Genomic DNA, 14,533 nt, shown 5'->3' with positions numbered 1-14,533 from the left:
ATTCTTATAGAGAGTTTTACACTTACAATACCCATTTGCACTGTCTGGATCTCCTGATTTTTCCTGGCGTTTGACAGGTTCCTTGCTTAGGCTGTCATTTACTGTTTGATTGTTTGTCTGAGATGGTAGTTCCTTGATTGCTGCATTCTTTACTGCTTGAGTGTCTAGTATTAAACTTGTTGTTAATCTCTCATTATCTGAGGGTTGATTGCTGGCAAGGAGGTATTGTGTTCTTTAAACTGTTTGATTGTCTCTTTTGAATGGTATGTGGACATCGTTTATCTCTGTGTGCCTACTGATGGCTAACAAACAGGAAGCAGCAGGTGAAGCTAAGCAAGATCACATCAAATACCTGTACAATTAGCACAGGGGCCCCCCAAGGCTGTGTGCTCTCCCCACTTCTCTTCTCTCTGTATACCAATGACTGCATCTCCAATGATCCATTTGTTAAGCTGCTGAAGTTCGCAGATGACACAACAGTGATTGGTCTCATTCGAGACAATGACGAATCCGCATATAGACGAGAGGTCGAACGACTAGCCTTGTGGTGCAACCAAAACAATCTGGAACTGAACACACACAAAACCGTAGAAATGGTGGTAGACTTTAGGAAAAACCCTTCCATACTTCCACCTCTCACAATACTTGACAACACAGTATCAACAGTAGAAACCTTCAAATTTCTGGGTTCTATCATATCGCAAGATCACAAATGGACAGCTAACATCAAAAACATCATTAAAAAAGGACAACAAAGAATGTTCTTTCTGCGCCAACTCAGTAAGCTCAAACTGCCCAAGGAGCTGCTGATCCAATTCTACAGAGGAATTATTGAGTCTGTCATTTGCACCTCTATAACTGTCTGGTTCGGTTCTGCAACCCAACAAGAAAAACACAGACTTCAGAGGATAATTAGAACTGCAGAAAAATAATTGCTACCAACTTGCCTTCCATTGAGGACCTGTATACTGCACGAATCAAGAAGAGGGCCGTGAAAATATTTGCAGATCCCTCGCATCCTGGACATAAACTGTTTCAACTCCTACCCTCAAAACGACGCTATAGAGCACTGCACACCAGAACAACTAGACACAAGAACAGTTTTTTCCCGAAGGCCATCACTCTGCTAAACAAATAATTCCCTCAACACTGTCAGACTATTTACTGAATCTGCACTACTATTAATCGTTTCATAGTTCCCATCACCAATCTCTTTCCACTTATGACTGTATGACTATAACTTGTTGCTGGCAATCCTTATGATTTATATTGCTATATTGATCATCAATTGTGTTGTAAATGTTGTACCTTGATGAACGTATCTTTTCTTTTATGTACACTGAGAGCATCTGCACCAAGACAAATTCCTTGTGTGTCCAATCACACTTGGCCAATAAAAATTCTATTCTATTCTATTCTATTCATCTGAGGCCCAGGCTTCAGATATTTCTATATGTGTTTGGTGTGAAAGAACCTCCATCAAGGTATGCCCTGTGATACTTTTGCAGTGGTTTCCTTGGGGGTAAAAATGAGGAGAAAGAAAAGCAAAAGAAGAAGAAGAATGCTTGCTACTTCTGCAATCAACAAAGCTTGCCTGATCATAGACAAAATACCATCTGTTGTTTTCCCACTCACGTAGTTAGAGGTTAATGCATTCAGGAACATTACATACCAAATAGCACATTCCATTGAGAAGAATGGCCTGTGACTGGTAATTTCATCATTTTCTAGAAATAGGTTTCATAAATGTTCAGAAATATGCCGCAGAGGTAAGTCAACTTTCTTTGTAGGTTCCCATTCTTCGGCTGCAGGGTCCTAGTTTTATTTTATTTATTTATTTATTTATTTATTTATTTATTTATTGGTCACAACAATATATATAAGCATAAGCAAGAAATAACTATACGATATATAAGCATGTATATAAGCATAAGCATGAAATAACTATATGAATTGGATACAATCAAAGGGAACATTAGGACAGGAACGGTAGGCACACTGGTGCTCTTATGCACGCCCCTTACAGACCTCTTAGGAATGGGGTGAGGTCAATAGTAGATAGTTTTTGGTTAAAGCTTTGGGGATTTTGGGAAGAGACCACAGAGTCGGGTAGTGCATTCCAAGCATTAACAACTCTGTTACTGAAGTCATATTTTCTGCGATCATGATTGGAGCGGTTCACATTAAGCTTAAATCTATTGTGTGCTTGTGTTTTGTTGCAATTGAAGCTGAAGTAGTCTCCAACAGGAAGGACATTGTAATAGATGATTCTATGAGTTAAACTCAGGTCATGTCGAAGGCGGCGGAGTTCTAAATTTTCTAAACCCAGGATTTCAAGTCTGGTGACATAAGATATTTTGTTGTAAACAGAGGAGCGGAGAACTCTTCTTGTAAAATATTTCTGGACACGCTCAATTGTATTAATGTCCGAAATGAGGTGTGGGTTCCAGACAGGCGAGCTGTATAGTTGAGCCAATTTATTCTAGATGCAGGTTTTTCCAAAAGACTAGAGACCCTCTGTTAAATTTCTGCATCTTGGGGAACCTACAGAAAGTTTCTCATGTCAGCAACGTATCTCTAGGACCTTACATGCTTAAATAAACCAAGAATATTTAGAAGAAAGGTCAAAGCAGCACCTGTGGTGTGCAACCAAAATTCTGCCTGTTGTTTTTTTGGCCTTCTAGTCCAACCCCCTGCTTAGGCAGGAAACCCTATAACATTTCAGACAAATGATTATCCAACATCTTCTTAAAAACTTCCAATGTTAGAGCATTCACAACTTCTGGAGGCAAGTTGTTCCACTGATTAATTGTTCTAACAGTCAGGAAATTTCTCCTTAGTTCTAGGTTGCTTCTCTCCTTGATTAGTTTCCATCCATTGCTTCTTGTCCTGTCCTCAGATGCTTTGGAGAATAGTTTGACTCCCTCTTCTTTGTGGCAACCCCTGAGATATTGGAACACTGCTATCATGTCTCCCCTAGTCCTTTTTTCATTAAACTAGACCACAGGTGTCAAACTCGCCGTGTCACATTGCAGTCACATAATGTATCATGATGGGGTTTTTTTTTCCCTTCACGGAGCTGGGATGAGAGTAGCCTGTGCATAACACATCTGGCCCATGGGCCGTCAGTTTGACATCTCTGAACTAGGCAAACCCAATTACTGCAACTGTTTTTCATATGTTTTAGCCTCCAGTCCCCTAATTACCTTAGCTGTTCTTCTCTTGCCCTTTCTAGAGTCTCAACATTTTTTTTTTAATATCATGGCAACCAAAACTGGATGCAGTATTCCAGGTGTGGCCTTACCAAGGCATTATAGAGTGGTATTAATACTTCACATAATCTTGATTCTATCCTTCTGCTCAGGGGTAAAATCCAGCAGGTTCTGACAGGTTCTGGAGAACGGTAGCGGAAATTTTGAGCAGAGAACCTGCAAATTCCACTTCTGGCTGGCCCCAGAGTGGGGTGGAAATGGAGATTTTGCAATATCCTTCCCCCAGGAGTGGGGTGGGAATGGGGATTTTCCAGTATCCTTCCTCCAGGAGTGGAATGGAAATGGAAATCTTACAGTATCCTTCTCCCAGGATTTGGGTGGGAATGAAGATCTTGCAATATCCTTCCCCTGGAGTGGAAATGGAGATTTTGCAGTATCCTTCCCCCAGGAGTGGAGTGGGAATGGGGACTTTGCAGTATCCTTCCCCTGGAGTGGGAATGGAGATTTTGCAGTATCCTTCCTCCAGGGGTGGGGTGGGAATGAGGATTTTGCAGTATCCTTTCCCTGCCACACCTACCAAGGCACACCTCACCCACCAAGCCATGACCACAGAACCGCTAGTAAAAAAAAATAAAAAATTGGATTTCACCACTGCTTCCGGTAATGCAGCTGAGGATTGCGTTGGCTTTTCTGGCAGTGTTGGCTTTTTTTTTTTTTTTTTTTGGAAGAAGCTAAAGAAGCTAAAGAAGTTCTCCGGCTATGCGTTTGGCTGCTTTTAATGCCCTTCTCCTGCTCCTCTATTTTCATTTGGACCAGCTTCAACATCTAAAAAGAATACTACTACCTCTGGTCTCTGGCATACTCAGACTATTGCTTAATGAAACCCGCGTATTAGAGGAGGAATAGAGGCCCATTTCTGGAATGAAGCGAGATTGCAGCTGACAGGGGGGTTGAATACATTTGCAAGAATAACATGGCCCTGCTTGTTTCGTTTACCATATTTTCCGCGAGAATGAAATGCGTTAATAAACAGAGCATTACAGCTCATCTTAGCCAAACAGGGAAAGGGCCTGTATTTCAAGCATCTGTGGGTCACATCCAGCTTCATTCAGCCACTGCCTGGCTAAAAATACTGACAAGCAGCTAATCAACTTCCCACAAAGTGGAGCTTTGCATACTTCACCATAGGAAGCCAGATCAAGAGGAAAGAGTTGGTAGAAACAATTACCCCCGGATTTCAAATGAATTCAACCTATTTTAAACAAATAGCGTGAGTATACAGTTGGCTTCAGAAAGCCAGATGCAAACACATAGTCCTTAAAATGGCACATTCATTTGCGGTATGCTGAACATCTTCCATTCCCAATGGGCGCAAGCGAGCACACTGTTTATTTTTCCAGTTATTGCTCCTGAAAGCTCAAACCATTATTTTTTCATTAAAGGGCAGGTTGAGATGGCAAGAATGGTTGGCACGTTCAATTTGCCCCAACGTGAAATGAGCGGCAAAGAAATCTAATCAATAAATCAAGTATTTCTATTTGCACCATGCACCACCGTATAGAACTGGGAATCATTGATTTATAAATGTAGCTTCTTCATGTTTAGGAAGTTCATGAAAACCTGCTTACGCTGAGTAGCATGATGGGCATAAAAGTAATAATCATTCTTCATATCATGCTGAAAAACTTAAAAAAAAATATATGTATACCCAAAAAAAGAGAATATGTGTAGCTCAGGCTAGAACCATGGAGTCTTAGATGCTTTTTATGCTTAGTTGTTTACTTGCAGATGTTTCATTACCTATCTAGGTAACATCATCAGTGCTAGTTAGTAGTGGGTTCCACTCACCTTCGCTACCAGTTCGGAACTGTGAGCGTGTGTACAACACTTTGTGTGCAACACTTCGGCGCTTGCGCAGAGCATCCGTGATAATATCCGGGTGGGTGGGCGGAGCCTCCGCCGCCGCCATTACTAGTTTTCCCGAACCGGGGTGAACCACTGGTGCTATTGAGTGTGAAGTTTACTCCCTGTTTACATACATTAGCACTGATGATTATCTCTCCAGTAAGGTAATGAAATGTCTTCAAGCTAACAACCAGGTTTAGAGAGCACCTGGGACTAACATACTTACATGCAATTATGCATAGACAAAGCTGCACATTTTCAAACGTCTTGTCTTTACCACTGATTTGTCGCCAACAAAGAGATATAATGCAACATATATTTCATGGTTCAGGGGAAAACGTAGCAGGAGGACCAATGGCTGTTTTAAGTTTCCCAAATGTACAGTCAAAACATTTTTTTTTCATTATGCTAAAACATATTTATGTTGGATCTAATTGGAACCTGAAATGAAGTCTGTCAAGAAATCCTAAGGCTATAGGCTTGCCTAGTAAATAAAAAAAAAAAATCCCAAAAAAAGATTACCAATCAATTTTTGTTTGTTGCAAAAAAAGAAAGAAAAGAAGGAAGGAAGGAAGGAAGGAAGGAAGGAAGGAAGGAAGGAAGGAAGGAAGGAAGGAAGGAAGGAAGGAAGGAAAAGGAAAAATAATGGGTCAATGTAGCCATCAAAAATGGCTTTCTTAAACAGTACAGCCGAGGTGGGGAACAGCGGCCCCTTTATGACTTGTGGACTTCAACTCCTAGAATTCCTGAGCCAGCCATGATGGCTCAGGAATTCTGGAAGTTGAAGTCCACAAGTCATAAAGAGGCTGCGGTCCCCCACCTCTGCAGAAGAGGTAGAGAAGGCAACAGAACTTGCAGCTCTTCAAAAAATAAAACCTGTAAGAATAACAGACCTGAGAGCCGAAAAACGAGTGAACTGAAAAGTGAAAAAAAGATCACTCAAATGCACAGAGGACTTTTTGCTACAAACCGGGTGCAATGGTAGTTCTTTTCCCTTGCATTATCGACAGCTGGGGTAACTCTACTTACTCCATCACTTGCCACAGACCGAATATATATTAAACCAGTAGGAAACCTATAGCTGTTTAGATGTTGCTGAACTACTGGCATCCATCACCATTAGCTATGCCACCTGGGGCTCCTAGAGACGGTTAAGTTCTTTCTTTCTCTCCGGGGAAAAAAAAAAAGAAAATGGTAAGAGCTGGCTTCAAGGGGCTGGAACATCTGCACTGTATTTTAAGCACCCTTCCCGAACCTACGGCAGATTGAGGATGGGAACGTTCAGATGTAATTTATGTGATCGAGTCTGCTCACACCTTGGGGGATTAAACCAACCATTTATGTGTGCGTGTGCGCGTGTGTTTTGTTTCTGAACGGCAGGCACTTTGCGAGGCAACGGCTAATCAGTACAGAGCAGGTAATGACTGCATTCATTTTAACCCTGGAAAGGACTCGCTAAGCATTTATTTCTTGACAAGGCTGCAAACGATCCGTGCTCATTTTCTCCAATTATTTCCTTGAAATTTCTTGCAATTATGCCGCAATTTTATTCCAGAGGACAACTTGACAGGTTGCTCCTCTTTATCGGTTTTTTTGTTTTATTCGTTGTTGTTGTTTTTTTGCTTTTAAAACAGAAAAGCTTCATGGATGTGGTGGGTTCTGCTATACGTTTTACTACCATTCCTGGCATTCGAACCTTCCGCCACGAACCTTCCGCCGCGAGCTTAAAACACATCTATTTATTTGTGCAGGACTGGACTAGAATTTTAATTTTAAATTTAATTTTAATGGGGTTTTATCATTTTAATTGTAATTTTAAATTTTGGCCTATTTAAATAAGTTTTTTAATTAGTGTTTTATCTTGTATTATATTTGTATTTTTATCGGGCTGTATACCACCCTGAGTCCTTCGGGAGATAGGGCGGTATAAAAATTTGATTAAATAAATAAATAAATAAAAATCTGATACATCCATTTCTCTCCCCCCCACCCCCCCGCTTACGGTTTAAACTTTCCTATATGCTGTATTTTATAAATGTTTGGGTTGGTGTGAAATGCTCGCTCTGAATAATGTGTCACTTCCAAGGGGGTGATGAGTTTTGTTGAAGATGTGGTATGATTTACAAACTCACTAACTTGACGAAGGGCATTTTGACCAGTGACAAAATGTTTCACTCACATGCGCATCTAATGATAGCGACAGTCCATCAGGAGTACATGGATGAATATGGTGGTGGGAGAAGACAAATGGGTTATGAACTGGCAATCAGTTTGTTCCCGTCCAGCTGAAGAAACTATTGAAACAATCGGATTTCTGCCAGATGTGATCATTGTTAGTTGAGCAACATATGAGGCTTAAAAGGAGGACATGAGAAATGAACCACGGGTTTTGGTGCCCGATGTATGCCATACCAAGGCTCGGTGGCGCAGTGGTTAGAATGCAGTATTGCAGGATAATTCTGCCAACTGCTAGCAGTTCAACCCTGATGGGCCTCAAGATTGACTCAGCCTTTCATCCTTCCAAGGTCGGTACAATGAGAACCCAGATTGTTGGGGGCAATATGCTGACTCCATAAACTGCTCAGGGAGGGCTGTAAAGCACTGCGAAGCAGTATATAAGTGCTATTGCTATATCTATGACTCTAGAGGGATGTGGTGGCTCAGTGGCTAAGATGAAAGGCCGGCAGTTCAGTGGTTTGAATCCCTAGTGCCGTGTAATGGGGTGAGCTCCCATTACTTGTCCCAGCTTCTGCCAACCTAGCAGTTTGAAAGCACGTAAAAAATGCAAGTAGAAAAATAGGGACCAACTTTGGTGGGAAGGTAACAGCATTCTGTGCGCCTTTGGCATTTAGTCATGCTGGCCACATGACCACGGAAACATCTTTGGACAGCGCTGACTTTTTGGCTTTGAAACGGAGATGAGCACTGCCCCCTAGAGTCGGGAACAACTAGCACATATATGCGAGGAAAACCTTTACCTTTACCTTATGACTGTTTATGCGCATGGGTCTCCTTAACTTCAAAACAGTTTATCGCCTCTTCTTCAACTTCTCTATTGTTATACAGGTAGTCGGCAACTTACAACTATTTGTTTAGTGACCATTCAAAGTTACAATAGACTTAGGACTGTTTTACACACTTACAACTGTTGCACCATCCCCATTGTCATGTGATTAAAATTTGATCGATTGGCAATGGGCAAATATTTATGATAGTTGAACTGTTCCAGGGTCCTGTGATCACCATTTGTAACCTTTCCAGTCGACTTCCCAACAAGCAAAGTCAATGGGGAAAGGCAGATTTGCTTAATGGCCACATGATTCACTTAACAACTGCAGTGATTCGCTTAACAACTGTAGTCATTAAAAATGGTCACAAAAGGGAGCAAAACTCACTTAACAACTGCCTTTGTGGCAATTGTGGTCATAAATTGAGAACTACCTGTATGATAATATTATCATTTAAAGGATCTTTGTTTTACCAGCTCTGGTGCTCTAAGTTTTCTGAAGATAACCAGCTATTGGGTTTCTCAGCCTCAGCCACTTGAAGAGGTGTGGACTTCAACTCCCAGAATTCCCCCAGCCAATTGAAGTCCATACTTCTTCTAATTGCCGCATGGTAATTACTGAGTGTCAACGAACCAAGAAGTGGTGTTACTTCCAAGTAGTTCTTTATTGTTGATCGCCTACAAACAGAATCTTGCCAGACTAAAGCAACGATCTGCATAACTGTTAGATATACTCTGATGAATTGCTAGGGAGCATCCACCTTTACTGTCTACCTGCCTACCAGACATTTTAAGCTCCTCTGGGAAAGAGCCCCTCCCTTCTGTGGCTGTGGACTATATTTCACCACAGTGGAGAAACACGGTTGAAAATCATTATCCAGCTATCTCAAAGGACTCAATGCTTTCCCTTTCATTGACCCATATTCCTGGAACTCTTTTCAGAAGATCTATCATAGGCTCACGCCAGTTTACCCTCCTCTATTAAAAAAGAAAATATTTCCCATAGACCGTATGGTTCAATCGCCTCATTCCCCACTTCCTTCTCCAACTGATATCAATAACAGTAATAGAGCTGGAGGTTTTCATCTAGTCCAACCCTCTCTTCTCCACAAGAGACCTGTACTATCAACCCATCCCATCCACTCATCCTGAAAGAATCTGCTCATAGTCCTTCATTTTAGTGAGGCTCCGACTATAGAGGTTTTTTTCTACAAAGCAGCAGCTATACAGGGGATTGCTGTTGAGTATCAGTCATTAGAATTTGGGCCCTCCAGAAATTATTGAAAATACGGCTCTTCCGGAGAATCTGTGGAGATGCTTGAGGCCAAACATCAATGACTGTGCTAAAGTCTTTGGGGTGTAGATTTTATGGATTGATTTTTTTAAATTATGAATGCTTTCTTTCTTTCTTTCTTTCTTTCTTTCTTTCTTTCTTTCTTTCTTTCTTTCTTTCTTTCTTTCTTTTGTTTCATTACTTTACACCTCTGGTGAGGGATAATAAATCTAATGAGAGCCAGTTTGGGGTAATAAGGCATCATGCTACGGACAAAGAGACTCTGAGGAGGTTTCGAAGTATTTGTAGCAGGACTATCAGATTCTGTAACAGCTTTGTTCCCTATACCATCCGTCTGGTAAACTTGCAAGATTTGTTTCTCTCACCATGTACCATGTTTCCCCAAAAATAAGCCCTCCCCAGATAATAAGCCCTCCCCGAAAATAAGCCCTTCCCTGAAAATAAGCCCTCCCCTGAAAATAAGCCCTCCCTGAAAATATTTAAATGCATGTGCAGCTGGTCCCCGTCATTTCCTCTGGTTAGGGTTAGGGAGACAGAGCTGGAAATCAGGTAAGACGGCCAGAGGAGCCCCGTCTTGCTCCACACGCCCCAAAATAATAGGACCTCCCCGAAAATAAGACCAAGCACTTATTTCGGGGTTCAAAAAAATATAAGATAGGGTCTTATTGTTGGAGAAACACGGTACATGTATACATCCGAACTAGACTGTGTTGTTTCTCCGTGTCATATAATATATGTGGGTATATGCATATTTATTTATTTATTTATTTAGTCATGTTTATGTAGTGTATATTAGAAGGGGAAACCCTTTGAGAGTTGTATGCAACAAAATTTCATTTTAATGTATGTCAATTAGTGTACATTCGAAGTGACAATAAAGTTATTCTAAGTCTAAGTTCTAGTCCCACCTGAGGCAACAAAGCCAGCTGAGTGCCCTTGGGCCGGTCACTCTTACCCAGCCCTAGGAAGAAGGTAATGGCAAACCACTTCTGAACATCAAGAATGAAGACCAATATACGTGTCCCAGGATAATGATGCAAATTTGAATTTGGGTTGGTCACCAGGACCAAAGATTTACATTTCCAGGCTTTCGTATTCATGCTAGAGTCCATCTTCAGGAAATTTCTCTACTGGAAATTCTTTGGGCTGTTCTATGAGTCATGTTTATGTGGTGTATTCCTATTGGCTGACTGGTGTGTTGGTAGCTGATGATTGGAAGATGGGCTCCAGCGTGAGTCTGAAAACTTGGAAAAGCAAATCTCTGATCCCAGTGACCAACCCAAACTCAATTTTACTTCTGAAAATCCTTGCCAAGAAAAACACAAAATCGGACACAACTAAACAAAAGGAAAAAGAAGTACAAATATTTGTACTTTTATGAGTCAGCCTGTACATAGCTCAAGTAGAAATAAAAAATTGGCTTTTGTATTTAACTGAGTTTTGCCTTTTCCTCCCCTTCCTTTTCCCTGATGCAAATTCTAGAGTCTAAGATTCTTAAGAACAGGGCCCTAACTTTCGTTTTCTATAAAGTACCCCATGCATTCATACACAGTATAAACATGCAGATCGTTATTTCATTCAAATAATTAAATAATAAGCCTACAGAGGAATGGAGGCAGGGAAAATGTATCAGAAGGGACCCTCCCTAATTTCTTAGTCTGTAAAGGTGAAGGGCGGAGAGATGTACTTTCAGACTTGAAAGAATCTGTTAATATTCCTTCCTTGACCGGGATGCCTTATGCACGGTCACTCACGCTCTTGTCACTTCTCACTTCTCACTTGTCACTTCTCGTCTGGATTATTGCAATGCTCTCTACATGGGGCTACCCCTGAAGTGCACTCGAAGGCTTCAGTTAGTCCAGAATGCAGCTGTGCGGGTGATTGAGGGAGCCACATGTTGCTCCCGGGTAACATTGCTCCTGCGCAGTCTGCACTGGCTACCTGTGGCCTTTCGGGTGCGCTTCAAGGTGTTGGTTACCACCTTTAAAGCGCTCCATGGCTTAGGGCCCGGGTACTTACGGGACCGCCTGCTGTTACCTTATGCCTCCCACCGACCCGTACGCTCACACAGAGAGGGTCTTCTCAGGGTGCCGTCCGCCAAGCAATGTCGGTTGGCAGCCCCAGGGGAAGGGCCTTCTCTGTTGGAGCACCTACCCTCTGGAATGAACTTCCCCCTGGTTTGCATCAATTACCTGACCTTCGGACCTTTCGCCGTGAATTGAAAACGTACTTGTTTATTCAAGCGGGACTGGCTTAATTTTTTAATATTCTAAATTTTTAAATTTTTTAAATTTTAATAATTTTAACTGGTGTATTTTATTTATGGGTCAAATTTGACGGTTTTAATTTTCGGCCATTTATAGAATACGTTATTTTAACTATGGTTTTAATTTGTATATTATTCTGTTTTAATCTGGCTGTACACCGCCCTGAGTCCTTCGGGAGAAGGGCGGTATAAAAATCTAAATAATAAATAAATAATAAATAAATAATAAATATTACCTTATTATAAAATTAAAGTTAGTACTTGTGTATTTATCCTCTGGCCTATCTGGCAAAGCTGACACAATCTCTCTTTCTGCACAGCAAAACTTAATTTCACTGTTTGCATTAACACCTGAGGAAATCTTTGTGCTTCAAAGTAAATATAATCATTCTATTACTGTTTCCCCAAAAATAAGACCTCCCTGTACAATAAGCCCAATCGGGCTTTTGAGTGCATGTGCTAAAATAAGCTCTCCCCCCAAAATAAACCCTTCCCCAAAAATAAGCCCTCCCCAAAAATAAGACCTAGTGAAGGGATGGGCGTTTGAGAAGTTGGAATTAATTGAGTGAACTCGTGAATTGAGAAGTGAACTTGAAGTGTTTTTTTACGGTACAACTTGTTTCCCTGCACACAATGGCGAGAAGCGCGACGGAGCTGGAAATCAGGTTAGACGTCAAGAGGAGCCCCATCTTGCTCCACACACCCTAAAATTATAAGACCTCCCTGAAAATAAGGCCAAGCACTTATTTTGGGGTTAAAAAAAATATAAGACAGGGTCTTATTTTCGGGAAACAGGTATTTCACTGCTTTCTATGCTCTTGTCATAGTATTCGTATTTTCAGGTTGTTTTGTTTTTTTTACAAAGGTCTATCCATGCATTCATATTAATCAGCGACTACTGAATGGCACATCCTTGGAAAGCATAAACGGTCTGTTCATACCATCGGGCAGGTCTTGTCTTGAGTCCAACTTGGAAGTCTACTGTTTCTTTCTAAAGATAATCCACCTAACAAGCTTTGGGAAATGTAATCTCCGTTGATCTTAAACAGAGGTACAGAGTATTCTGGCACTCTACTTACCCTAACAAGCTGCTGTGGGAAGGGTCCTCTCGAATTTTCTGGCACATTGATTGGTGGGATGACCCAATCTCGCTTTTGACGCCTGAGTCCGTACGAATTCGGGTGATGACGCCACAGTAGCAAAATATTGCCAGGTTCTTGAAGGTCCGCTGTCATGTTCTTCTTTCCTTTCTGTTGATTTGGGAAAGAAGGGAGGGGAGAGGAAAGGGTCATTATTTTGCTTTCGACAAGTTTCATTAAACAACGGCAAACAAAAACCAGGAGTCAACCAGTTGTTGTTGTTGTTGTTGCTGTTTTGCTCTCCCACGCGCGAGAGAAAAAAATCACTTGTCAGAACGGTTGCTATGTTGAGGCTTGTTTGAACTGGAAAATTCCTGAAAAATAACAATAATATTGTTCTTATAATAAAACAAACATTTCTGCATTACAACAGCGTGTGGTGCTTTTATTGACATTTATGCTGTGACTTCATTTTTTACTGATGTTTGGAGCTGTCATTAGACAATCAGGCCTTCTTTCAGGACGGATTGTCTTCATTATACCAGCGGCAGGAAGCTTGATCAGCTCCTTGGAGGATGAAAATCTGCAGATTTCTAATAAATACAATCAATCACAAGTGCCAAATGAAACAAGCCACAAGCACTCGCAGCATTATTAGAGGGAGGTCAAGAGGTCAAACACCATTATAAACGAGCACTCATCTATAGCTCTAAGTTTTAAACTAGGACTGAAAATCGTCAGGAAAGATCCAATACACCTAGTCCTCAGTTTACAACCACAACTGAGACCAGAATTTCCTTAGCTAAGCAAGGTGGGCTGTTAAGTGAGTCATTCCAATTTTATGATCTTTTTTGCCACGGTTGTTAAAGGAAACATGCAATTAGGTGAATCTGGCTCCGCCATCGATGGCATGTTGGAAACCAGTTGGGAAGGTTACAAATGTCAATCACATGGTCCTGCAATTGTTGTAAATACATGCCAATTGCCAAGCATTTGACTTTTGATCATGTGACCCTGGGAAAACTGTAATGGTCGTATGTGTGAGGAATGGCTTTATGTCACTGTTTTCAGAGCAGTTGCAACTTTGAATGATTGGCTACATGTGCCAATCTCCATACTACTTGACCAGTTCATCACAGCTAGGAAGAGAGAGAGCCAATTTGGTCTAGAAACAACCGGGAGACAGTGAGTTCTAGTTCCGTCTTAGCCATGAAAGCCAGCTGGGTGACTTGGGCCGGGCACTCTTTTTCAGCCCAACCCCCTCATGGGGTTGTTGTTGTGAGAAAAATGGAAAGACAAAGGCGTATTTAGTATGTCCTCTACCCTGGGTCATTTATAAAAAAATAATAAAGATGGAATTAAAAAAAGATCCTTAATAAATTTAGATTTCCTGGGTTTCCTCAGTATTATATTCCACGCCAAGAACAGAGGGGTAGAATTGTGTGGGAATTAAAGTCTTGGGCTTGAACAGAGAGATTGATGCTAAGGTCTCCACATAGATCTCCCTGGATAATTCTGGACCCATCCTTTATCTTAGCTGGCCTAACTTTTCTGAGAAACACATATCCCACATATCTCACTCTCAACAGAAAAGGAAGAATCTAAAGGTAAAAGGTAAAGGTTCCCCTTGCACATATATGCTAGTCGTTCCCGGCTTTAGGGGGCTGGTGCTCATCTCCATTTCAAAGCCAAAGAGCCAGCGCTGTCCGAAGACATCATGTGGCCAGCATGACTAAACGCCAAAGGCGCATGGAATGCTGTTACCTTCCC

The 14,533-nt window shown here is 41.3% G+C and overlaps 1 protein-coding gene across 1 annotated transcript in view; it reads right to left on the bottom strand.

Moving 5' to 3' along the window:
- The window catches only part of CDH4 (cadherin 4), a 536,732-nt gene that overhangs the window by 390,633 nt on the left and 131,566 nt on the right, over window positions 1-14,533 (bottom strand). Inside the window, exon 3 of the mRNA XM_058176710.1 lies at window positions 12,764-12,934. Coding sequence (XP_058032693.1) covers window positions 12,764-12,934 — 171 coding nt within the window. The remainder of the gene's footprint in view (window positions 1-12,763; window positions 12,935-14,533) is intronic.

Source organism: Ahaetulla prasina, chromosome 3, assembly GCF_028640845.1.
Source record: "Ahaetulla prasina isolate Xishuangbanna chromosome 3, ASM2864084v1, whole genome shotgun sequence".
Taxonomy (NCBI): domain Eukaryota; kingdom Metazoa; phylum Chordata; class Lepidosauria; order Squamata; family Colubridae; genus Ahaetulla; species Ahaetulla prasina.
This window is presented reverse-complemented; position numbering and strand designations above follow the sequence as displayed.